Consider the following 12,641-nt stretch of genomic DNA (forward strand, 5'->3'; position numbering starts at 1 on the left):
ATGAGACAGCGGTGTAAATATTTACAAACATACCCAGGAGCTTCCCAATGGCAGCTAAACAATCCGACCAACTCACTTCATCTAAAACTCCACCACCATCCACCACGACTTAAAGTCTTAAGGTTATAACAAATATATAATCCATTTAACTGGTTTAGCGTTATGACCAACTTGACCTAACGTTTTATAATGTGATGATTTTGGAATTAATTTAAAGCAAATACAAAAGAAGCCCATATGGAGCCTTTATAAAGCTTTGATAGAGTCTCTATAAAGCCTATATAGAGTTTCTATAAAGCCTATATAGAGCCTTCATAACGCCTATAGAGCCTCTATAAAGCCTTTAAAGTACCTCTATAAAGCCAATATATAGAGCCTCTTTAAAGCCTCAATAGAGCCTCTATAAAACATTGACAGAGCCTCTATAAACCTATATAGAACTTCTATAGAGCCTCGATAGTCACTATAAGCCTATATAGAGCCTTTATAAGCCTATATCGAGCCTCAATGACCTCAATAGAGTCTCTATAAGCCTATATAGAGCTTCTACAAGCCTTGATAGAGTCTGTATAAGCCTATAAAGAGCCTCTATAAGCCCCGATAGTGTCTCTATAAGCCTATATAGAGCCTCTACAAGCCTTGATAGAGTCTGTATAAGCCTTGATAGAGCATCTGCAAGCCTCTATAGAGCCCCCATGAGCCTATATAGAACCTCTATAAAGCCTCAATAGTCACGAAAAGCCTATATAGAGCCTCTATAAAGCCAATATAAAGCCTCTATAAAAAGCCTATATAGAGCCTCTATAAGCCTGCATGGGGTCTCTACATGGACATTTTGATTCGGGAGTGGTCTACAGCCAAGCTTCATAAGGTTAACTCAAAAATGGTTAAAAACATATAGAAAAGGTAAACAGTTGCACTATATTTCATATTTTTTAAAGTTGTATTTCCCTCTAGTTTGAGTGCAGTTTACAAATCCTACAAGTGGTGATTCCCAATTTCCAAACCCTTAAATGCAGAATAAGGCTAATAATGTTAACTAACAACAGGCTATATGAAGCTAAATGTATATAGATAAATGTAAATGTACACAATGTATAGTTTACAACACATTGAAAAAAAAAACAGAAAGCAGAAATTACCATAATATTGACAGTGTAAACCAAAATCAAAAAGTCAAATATGTACCGTCTCTCTACTGAGCTCTGAGGTATCCAGATAACATGTGGGGCCAGTACTATATGTAACCCAACTGGGAATTAGACTGTTTTGTAGCCACTGCTGTATAATACAGCACAATAAACACAAATTCTAGCACAAAACTCATCAGAATTCTTCAGAGACCACAGCTTAACTGATATGATGAATAAATTTATTTTATAACATGTTCAAGATATTCAAAAGAAAGATAAAGTAGGATTACAGCTTGAGCTTCCAATTCCAAATCAATTTTCATAAAGCCCTCAACCCTGAGACCCTGTACGTGCGCTCACACATCAAATTTCTCACTGTCAAAAAAATACAGCTAACATATAAGTAAGTAGTTACATAGTAATTACTGAAAAATCACAAAATAACAGCCTTCAGATTAATAAAATAATATAATCATAATAACAGCCTGACTAAGCCTTTAGTGCACAACATGATCATACAGAACTACTGAACTGAAGGTAAACTGAATTATATTAATCGTGTAATAAGAGTAACAGAAGGTCTCCTGTTTTAGTGCATGTTCTGTAAAAGGGCATCAGTGCTGAAAATATTCCTCAGAAAGATTATGTTCAGTCTGAATCATTATATTTGGCACAATGTACAAAGGAAACGTGGAGCACGGGCTTAGCTGCACCAATGGGCCTATAAATCTTCTTATTTGGGGCAGGAACAAAGAATACAGAGGACACAAGGACACAGCTGATGCCATCCAACAGTCCTGAACACATAAATGAAAAAACAAAGACAAAAACAGCCCACAATCCATTCTACGCTACTCAACTCTACTCCAAATACAATGCACTGTTTATTCTAAATAGTTCTAACATAGTTTTAAATAATTCTCTCATTTGAGTAAAGCATTTCAAATAATCACTGATAATTGTAATATAATTAGCAATAAATATAAAGTACTGTGAAAATGACTTACAGCAATTATATTATATTACTTGTTTATCTAAGCAGTGTATTATTTCTATTGATAAATAATATAATGATTAAAGGACAATTGCAGTAAAATATGGTCATAATACTAGTAATATGTTGACAACTCAGCCACTGTATGAATTTATTTACTTCCACCAGGACTAGGAGCTCACCTAGCGTACCTACTGATTAGACACCGATTTCTTTTTAGCTTACAGAAATGCTTCTTTAGTAGTAGTAGTGTTTCTACCGTATATGTACCCACCTGAATGTAGAATTGCTGTTTAATTGCCTGGTTACATTGGTTCATTATTGCTTTCATATGTATTAAAAAATGACTAATTAACAAGACTTAGTACATGCTTTTGTGCGTTTGGGGTGTGCAAGGTGTACTTTTCCTGTCGTTATGATAGCAAAGACACATTGGCACACCCTAAATCAAGCTGCACTTGACGGCATGTCTAAAAACGCTAAAATAGGGTCCTTGGCCTTCTAATAGTTTCTCAGAGTAAATACTCTTGACCAGTAGCATGCAATTTACAAACATGACAGAAGTAAGGCATTCAGAGCCAAAAATAGTCATGGATTAAAAAAGTCTTACACAAAAACAATTTTAAACTAATACACTGCAAAAAAATCTACTGGCAAAAACTAGCTAAAATACATAGAAACTGAGATGTATATTTTTATATTAGGCAAACAAAACAAATCTTCCAGTAGGATGAGCAAATGGTTCTTAGTAAGACTCAAAATGTGTAAAGTAAGACTTAATTCAAGCAAACATCACTGGTTTTATATTTTAAATATGAACACAAGTAGCAGAATAACATAACTGGTGACCTTTTATGCTTATTTTTAGTTCAAATTGCTTAAAAATACTTTTTTTATCTTATGCTAAATGAGATAAACCTTCTGATCAGAGAAATTAAAGATGTATTGCCCTCAAATAAGATAATTTCACTAGCTAAAATATAGCTAGATTATTTTTAGAAACATGCAGAAATATTCCCAGCAATAGAATAATGAAGGAAGACCCCAATACACACATATGAAGGCGTCTGTATGTAATTAGTAATTTGCATTCCGTTACTTGCCTTAATTTCTCAATGTATAAATATGAAGTGAGTGACCAATACACTACATTTCACACCCAGTCACACACTGTACGACACCCATAATACAGAGCACCTCAGCTACACTGGCTGCATTACACGGTGAAGACCAGATATATGAGCAAACATGACAACCAGTCAGGGATTAGCATTAGCCTTCCAGCAGCGCCAGGGGCTTTCCCTTTCTCACTGTGCTGAACATACATGAAACAACCAAGTGTGTGTGTGTGTGTGTGTGTCACATATTAGCCTGTGTCTGTCCTGTGTTTTTCCCTCTTTTGGTTTTCTGTGCTCCTGCCCTGTTTTCCTGTCTTGTGTTTCCAGCCATGTGCTTTTTTGAGCACATGGTATTGTTTTGTTATTGTCCTGTCTCCGCCCTAGCCCCGCCCTAGCCATTAGTGTTGTCACCTTGTGTCCTGTTTGTAACCCCGCCCCCTCATTACCGGTCCTCACCCTCCTTGTGTATAAATAGCCCTTTGTATGAGTGTTTGCTTGTCGAGTCTTTTGTATCTTTGCTGTCTGTATATCCAAGTTTTGTATTTTGTGAATCTATGTTCCCTGAATCCAGGTCTGTTGTTTTGTTAATTCAGTAAGTGTACCTATTTTATTTTGTGTCCCTAGTGTTCTAGTTATCCAGTGTTTTGTTTGTTTAGTCATACTTAGTTTTGTTCTATTCATTATCTACTTCTAAGGGTTTATTTCTTTATTTATGCGATACCCGTGTTTGTTCTCTGTTTTGTTTTCATTTATCTTGTTTATTTAAAATATTTGTAATATATCTGCACTTACGTCCACCCTCTCATTCGTAACAGTGTGTGTGTGCTCATCCACTGCAGTACACTGAAATTAGCCTTAGCTAATACATTTACATATATATTTACATTTACGTCAATTATCTGACATTCTTATCCAGAGCGACTTACAAGGTTATTTCTATTACAGAGTTGGGCCAATGTAGTGTTGTTGTGTTGAGTCTTGTTCAGTCACTCAGACCTGGAATTGAACCGTGGTGTTATCCACTGCACCACACCAACAACCAACCATGCATAGTATCAATCGAATTTAGTCCAATTAGATGCATACTATGAATCTATGAAAATATTAATTTAGCCCATTCTGCACTAGTTTTTCTTTCTTATTTATAGTCCACTGTTTACAGCTTTGTAAATTTGCACTGTTAAATTATTATATACCTGTGTACTTTCACTGTCTGTATGGCTGACATCAGTCATCTTTCCAATATACACAGTTAATGGTGTACATTGTACAGTGTTCTATCCATCCATCCATCCATCCATCCATCTAAAAATCCTCCCAGTACAACTAAACTGCTCCCCATGTGAAATGGTCATAGAATTACTCAAATCAGTGTTAACTGCCAATTTAAAACAACATTTCTTTAATGCAAACTGCAATTCTTGTAATGTGGGCAACATTACATCATTACAGAAGCGTTTAATACACTGTGTATTACAGTAATACTTCTGGACTGACCAGTGGCATTTAAAACACACCCACACACATCCTCCGACACACACACACCCTCCCACACACATACACACACTAATGAATTCAGACAGACATGAGGACTTGTAAAAACTGTGTGTCATCTCCCACTGAGGTTAAGCCAAGTAGGTCAGAATGAGTGAGGAACGATATGAAGCTGAGAGAAGCGCATCTCCCGCTCCCTCCAACTCTGTCTCTCTCTCTCCACGACATATCCCCCGCTCTCTCGCTCCCTCCGACTCTCTTTCTCTCCATGACATGTCATTCCCATTTTCACGGCTGCTGGAACGGATTTGTCCCCCTCTCACTCTGTTCCTGTAATATCTTCATTATTCTTTAATAGAGCCAATCTACGCGAGTGCCATTCCCAAACCTTCAATATTTAATCTACAATCAGCCAAGATCACCAACTATCATTTAAGCTTCGGAAACTGAAATAAAGAAAGAGAGTTTTAGGGCTGGTTATAGTTTGTAGGCCTTTATTAATATATTTAATATGCTTTACCTTTAGCAACCAGTGAGAGTACACACTGCACGTACACACAGGTACAACACTATTGCAGCTAGGATAACAACAACAACAAAAAAAAAACTGTTTAAATTTAAAATTCTTAATATTTTCCTAAAAAAAAAAAGAAGAAAATCTTTTTTTAGCACAAGGCTGCTGAGGGGGAAGATAAGCATTGGGCAGTAGCAGAAACTGAACTCTCTGAGGAGAGAGCGGATCTCGGTTGGGATTTTGGAGTAATTTTGCTGATAGAGCAGGCAGATGGTCAGGGGAGTTCAGAGTTCAGAAGATAGACTCAGAGACTCTGGAGAGGAGAGGTGGAGGAAGGCAGTGAAGAGAAATAATGCAGACAGTGCAGGTAAAGCTGGTGGCTTACTGCTGGTGTGGCAATTTCCCTACAACCTACAACCTACAAGCAGTAGGTTAACACAGGAATTTATAGGATGTTAAATTGGGAGCAAATTTGCTTCACTATCAAACATTTCCAGTGTCCAGTGCTGGTGTTCTCCGCCCACATGGAACACGTATTTGCACGTAGGGCACCAAAAATTAAGGCTTATGAACAATCATCATAATAAAAGCAATAATACTATCTGACATATTTGAAATACAAATATGTTCATCATGTTAATAGAAAAAAAAAATAAGGCTGATGAATCTGTGTGAAGGTTGGAGTGTACATTTATAGCTCTGGAAAAAATAGTAGAGCACTTCAGTTTCTGAATCAGTTTCTCTGATTTTGCTATGTATAGGTTTATGTTTGAGTAAAATGAACCTTGATGTTTTATTCTGTAATCTACAGACAACATTTCTCCCAAATTCCAAATAAAAATAATGTCATTTATTTGCCGAAAAATGAGAAATGATTAAACTAACAAAAAAGGATGCAGAGCTTTCAAACCTCAAATAATGCAAAGAAGTTCAGAAATCAATATTTGGTGGAATAACCCTGGTTTTTAATCACAGTGTTCATGCATCTTGGCATCATGTTCTCCTCCACCAGTCTTACACACTGCTTTTGGATAACTTTATGCTGCTTTACTCCTGGTGCAAAAATTCAAGCAGTTAAACTATTACTAGCTTATTATCTTTAATCAATTTAATGTTTTATTCCTTTTTCCTCTGGTCTTTTATTCGGCTGTATTCTGTGTGTATTTATTTTGATAGTACTCTGTGCTCAGCCTCAGCGGTCACACAGCAGGCTTTAGTCACAGTCTGAGCCGACTGTGCAGATAAGTGGATTTCATTCCATTTTACAGCACATGCAAAACCCACATTACTCCACACACAAATCCCAACACACACACACACACACACACACACAGATAGAATTAGACAGTACTGTTAGTGTGTGTGTGTGTAAGCAGTGTGTGGGGTGTTGTAAGACCAGTGCCCCATGGTTTGATTACAGTTGTTACACTGATGACGTCAACACAGCTGCTAACAGACCCTTTCTCAGCTTCAAAGTCACACTTCACACACTTCAGTCCACACCCTGAATGTTTTACTCTATCCATAGGCCACACACTGCTGTTAAAACCAGTAAATTCAGGCTTCAGACATTTATTTTCAGTTCATTGTACTGATATAATCCAAGTAAATGATGTGTTGGTTGGTTGATGCTGCAGTTGGTCTGCAGGTTTAGGTTCAGCAACAGTATGTGCTGAATAAATGAGGTCAGCTGACTCTACCTGAATATATACTTAATATAGACCAAGTTATTCCTGGATCAATGGATTTATTTTTTCTTCCCTGATGATACACACGGCCATATTCCAAGATAAGACAATGCCAGGATTCATGGGTCTGGAATTGTGAAAGAGTTCAGGGTTCAGGGAGCATGAGATCATCATTTATCATTTTCACACATGGATTGAGAGAGAGTTCACCACAGAGTCCAGATCTTAACCTCATTGAGAATCTTTGGGATAGAGTGCTGGATGGAGAAGAGCTGCTTTGTGCAGTGGTCAGACTCTACCATCATCAATGCAAATGCAAAGATCTTGGTGAAAAATTAAATTAATTAAACATTGGATTGAAATAAATCTTGTGACGTTGCAGAAGCTTATTGAACCAGTGTACTGACCTGTGGCTCGGTGGTGGGCGGGGTCTGCTCGGCTCCGGCTGTGTGTGCGGACGTGGTGCTGATGGTGACGTTCTTGTCGGATCGGTTGCTGCCGTCGCGGCTGCGTGGTTTGTGCCGTTCTCTGCTGCTGCGCTCACTGCAGGACAGAGAGACACACAGAGACGGGGGTGAGGGGAACGCCGCCGCCATCGTATCCACACACACACACCCTCACACACACACACACCCTCACACACACACACACACACACACACACTCTCTCGGTGTTAACACATGGTTAGAGCTGTCATTGATCCTCCTTCTCTCTCCTCGGCCTGACTTGGATGCACACTTGTTCACTTGATCTGTCCCCCCTTCACCTCTCTCTCCCTCTCTCTCTCTCTCTGTCTTTCTCTCTTTCTGTCTCTGTGTCTCTCGTCCACACTCCTCTGCTGTAGCAGCTGCTGTAAACTGGGTTAGATGCAGTCAGCTGTGACTGCCCTAATCCTTACAGGGCTTATTTACCCCCCACCCACTATCCCTCTCTCTCTCTCTTTTTATTCTCTATCTCTCTCTCTCTCTCTCTTTCTCTCTTTGCCTCTCTCTCATTCATCTCTCTCTCCCTCCCATTGTCTTCCTCTCTCTCTATTTCTCTTACATGCTTTAGCTCATTCTGTTTTTCTTACTCATTTTCTTTCCTTCTTTGCATCTCTTTATCATTCATCGCTCTCTCTCTCTCCCTCCCACTCTCTCTTTCTCTCTATCATTCCTTCTCTCTATTTCATGCTCTAGCTCACTCTGTTTCCCTCCTTCTTTTTCCCTCCCTCATCTCTTTATCGTTCATCTCTCTGTCTCCCTCTCTCTCTCTTTATCTATCTTTCCTTCTCTGTCCTTCATGCTCTAGCTCACTCTGTTTTCATATACATTCTTCTTTCCTTCTTTGTCTCTCTCTCTTTCTCTCTATCTCTCTCCTCCCTGTCTCTGTCTCTCTTTCACGCTCTTCCTTTTCTCTCTCTATCATTCATCTTTTCATTGTCTCTCTCTCTTCTATTTTCCTTCCTCCCTCTCTTTATCTCTCTTTCATGCTTTAGCATCCTCTCTTTTGCCTTTGTTGTATCTCATTTGTTCCTCCTTTCCTCCGTCTCTTTTTTCTCTTTTATTCTTTAGCGTCCTCTGTTATATCTTTCTTTTTTCTTTTTCAATGTCTCTCTATCTCGCTCACTCTCTTACTCCTTCCGATCTTTCTCTCTCCCTCTATCTATCATTGTAGCTCACTCTGTATTCTTATATATTATTCTTTCTTTTTCTTTTTACCTCTCTGTTTATCATTCATCAATTTCTTTTTTTTCTCCCTCTCTTTCTCCCTCTCATTCCCTCTCTGTATCTCTTATTCTCTCTCTCTTTATGATTCTCTATCTCACTATCTCTCTTTAAAGCTTTAGGTCACTCTTTCTTTCTCCCTTTACCTTTCTTTCTTTGTTTCTCTCTCTCTGTCTTATTCTGCCATTTTTCTTCCCCTTGTCTTATTCTCCCCTTTTCCTTTCCTTCTTGCCTCTCCTCGCCCTCTTTCTTTCTCCCCTCCTTTCTCTTTCTCTCTTTCATGCTTTAGCACACTCTGTTTCTTTCTTCATTTCTCTCTCTCTGTCTCTCTTTCTCTTTTTCTGTGCTGTTGCTTCATTTTTCCAGCAGCTCACGCTTTAGAATATTAGCATAAAAAAGACAAACAAACAACTTAATGGACAAACACAGACAAATAAATACACACACGCACACACACACACACACACACGCGCGTGTGTCCTATCAAACGGCAGCAGACTGAGCATGTGGGTCCTGATGTCTGGCTCGGGGTAATTCTCCGGGTCATTGCTTTCCTCTCTGTATAACATACAGATTAAACTCTTTACCAGCAGCAGCTTCTCTAAACACAGTAATCCATCAGGAACGCAGGCCGGCGTGAAATGTGATGAAAACGTGTGGAAGAAATGAGTTGTCGTGTTAGATGTTGAGATCTGATGGAAAAACGCAGTAAAAGTTCTGTAACCCACTTCTGCAGGCTCAGATCTCAGTAACTGGAGCAGAGTGTGTCCTGTGGCGCTGAGTTTGGTGAAGTTGTTAATGAAAAAATGTTGCCACACTTTTCTTTTCTGTGGTTTAAACAGCTCTGCACTGCTCTGAGAGTCAACACATAAACAGGAAGACAGAAAGTGGGGAAAAGTTAACCCTTTAGATAGCTTACTTTGTTGTTGTTTTGCCTAAAGGAAATGGTAATGGCAGAATGGCTGCACAGCTGAAATGGTTACCACTGTTTGTTATGGTTATGGTGTTCCATTGATTCTTAAAATGTAACCTATTTTTAAAATCTGGTTAGCACACTGGCTAGAATTGCTATAGTGCCATTAGCATTGCTACTGTAGCATTAGCATCATAAATGTGCTGTTTGCAAAATGGCAATCTATACTTTACTGGAGTAATGATTATTTTTCAGACGAAAAAAATTGTAGTGCACTATGGGACTCTGTGGGCGTGGCCTAAGCTTTTGTTTCTAATGGCTTTATTGTTTCTCCTTACATTACTTTTGCTTTTATACTTTGATTATTTATTTGTATTTATTTATTTGTATATGTCTGTGTGTTTATAAAATGCACATTTGTATTTGCATAGTCAGGTACTCACTTTCACACATGCACACACATGTGGTGGTGTGGGGTGATGTTGGGTGGTGGGAGGATCACTGTGTCAATCGCGATTTAACCATCTCAATTAAAAAGCTGCTTCTGCCTGATAATAATACTTTTGGCCTGAGCCACCAGTGAGAGTGATGGAGGTCTGGATTGTGCTTCTTGATTTAGAAATCAAAGCAAATGATCTATAGCGCCCTCCATAATGTTTGAGACGAAGATACATTACGTCTTGATTTTCAGTTCAACCAATTAGAAATTAGTGATTTAATTCAAGGGCATTTTAATATATTTCAGTTTTACATTGATGAAATTTGTCAAGCCGGCCACAGACTCTGTAGTTCCGAACTCTCATTCTGCCATTCCCGTCTATGGACAAACCCTGGTCCAGAACTACAATCCCCAGCATGCACCTGACAACACCATGTGTTTGGACTTTCTGCCTCACGAGTTTTAGATTAGACAGGTGTTAGTAATTTACTCAGAAATATATATACCTGTCTGTTTGTCATATATTTCACAAAATATTTTCCCTGTAAACCAGCAATATACTGAGCAATATAAGTAAAAATATAAGTAGAAATGCCTGATTTGATATCTAATCCATTCTTAACAGAATAAACTGACTAAATTGTTTCAGGACAGAACTACAGTAAGGGATGTTTAATAGTAAATGAATCTATAATATAGTTTATATACTATATAGTAGCAATTTTGCCATACATTTTGACATGCATTCTCTACCCTACTTCTACCATTAAATTAGAACAAAACACATTTAAAATATATATATTTTTTTTCCACAGTAAAAGATCATTTCCACAGAAATCCTCCACTTGTGTTAATGAGCTGTGTGTGAAAGTAGGAAGCCGCATTAGCAGAGGGTTTAAGAAGGGTTAATCTCTACTGCTGTGCCTAAATTCCAGTGCTCTACTGGGAGGGTTTTGGTGGAGTGGCAACAGGAAAGCCTGCAACAATAGAGAGCAAAAAATAGCTCTGAGCCTGCAGTGCGTCAGGTAACACCAGCACCGTTCAGCCGGAGAGGGTCAACACCAGGGGGGCAGAGCCAGCGTGAACAAAAAACTCACAATTTCACAATTTCACATCACCATGACTACAAACATCAGTTATCAGTAGAAAAATACAGAGACATACTGAAGTAAAAAGAGACAGACCAGCACTGACTCACACTCTGTACGGGAAATTGAAACTATTAACCCCATTAAAAACAATATATTTAATTGAACACTGTTTTGTAAGATTAATATACAGTTTCTGAATGAGTTTCTCTGATTTTGCTATTTATAGGTTTAATGAACATTGTTGTTTTATTCTATAAACTACAGACAACATTTCTCCCAAATTCCAAATAAAAATATTGTCATTTAGAGCAAATGTCTAAAATAACAAAAAATAAAAAAGAAGTTTTCAAACCTCAAATAATGCAAAGAAAATAAGTTCATATTCATATTCAAGTTTTAAGAGTTCAGAAATCAATATTTGGTGGAATAACCCTGGTTTTTAATCACGGTTTTCATGCATCTTGGCATCATGTTCTCCTCCACCAGTTTTACACACTGCTTTTGGATAACTTTATGCTGCTTTACTCCTGGTGCAAAAATTCAGGCAGTTCAGTTTGGTGGTTTGATGGTTTGTGATCATCCATCTTCCTCTTGATTATATTCCAGAGGTTTTTAATTTGGTAAAATCAAAGAAACTCAACATTTTGAGTCCTGATGCTTTCAGTTTGCCTGCTCCAGACTCTGAACTTGCTACACACAACTCCACTTCCCAGCATGCACTAACACCGGACTTCCCTGACTCCACAGATCATGTGGTCCCACTCTCCGGGTTTCTGATTGTTCCCACCTGACCTCCTGTGTATACACACCCCTCTGCCGAGTATTTAATTTAGTTTTTCTAGCTCTTCTATGTCACGTTTCTTTTGCACTTTTTTCCTTTTTGTTAGCAATCATTTTAAATACCTACTATCATGTAAATACTCTGCCCAGTTTATTGTCTGTTTAGTTGCCAAACTCTTCTATACTATTGACTCCTCTTTTGTCTTCCCCTTTTGCTGTTTTGGATTCCCCATGTCTGACCCTGGCTTGCTTCACTCCTCTCTATAACTTTCTTTTTTTAAGAACAGGACACCATAGAATTTAGAAGATTACCTCAAACTTTTGACCACATTTAAGCAGAAATAGGGAGATGATTATATCTGTTCTGGAACGTAAATAACCATAAAGAACCATAAAGATGGTTCTAAGGGAGGAAAGGGCCAGAGCGGCTAAGTACATTCAATATTGAGATAAAATTACTGAAGCAAATTCATGAATCTAATTAATTCTGCTGATAAAATTAATTCACTTTCAATGCTCCTAATGAGATATCACTGCCATAAATAATTGAAATAAAATGTTAAAATAACATTATTAATGAAATTATAATATAAATGAAACTCATTTTTCTCATGGGAGGGGGTACACTGTATGAATTTTCACGATCAAAGACACATTAAATGGATTTAACACGCTGTGGTTTCTATAAAACTGCAGAAGCTCAGAGCTGAGTGTGTGTAAGTGTGTGTGAGTGTGTGTAACTCAGTGTGTGTAACTCTATTCACTATCTTA

General features: G+C 38.0%; 1 protein-coding gene across 3 annotated transcripts in view; it reads right to left on the bottom strand.

Moving 5' to 3' along the window:
- Positions 1–12,641, bottom strand: part of vangl1 (VANGL planar cell polarity protein 1) — a 47,701-nt gene that overhangs the window by 13,280 nt on the left and 21,780 nt on the right. For all 3 annotated transcript variants that reach the window (XM_022665627.2, XM_007227742.4, XM_022665628.2), the window contains exon 3: positions 7,349–7,484. In XM_022665627.2, the coding sequence (XP_022521348.1) occupies positions 7,349–7,484 (136 nt within the window). The remainder of the gene's footprint in view (positions 1–7,348; positions 7,485–12,641) is intronic.

Source organism: Astyanax mexicanus, chromosome 11 (assembly GCF_023375975.1).
Source record: "Astyanax mexicanus isolate ESR-SI-001 chromosome 11, AstMex3_surface, whole genome shotgun sequence".
Lineage (NCBI taxonomy): Eukaryota > Metazoa > Chordata > Actinopteri > Characiformes > Acestrorhamphidae > Astyanax > Astyanax mexicanus.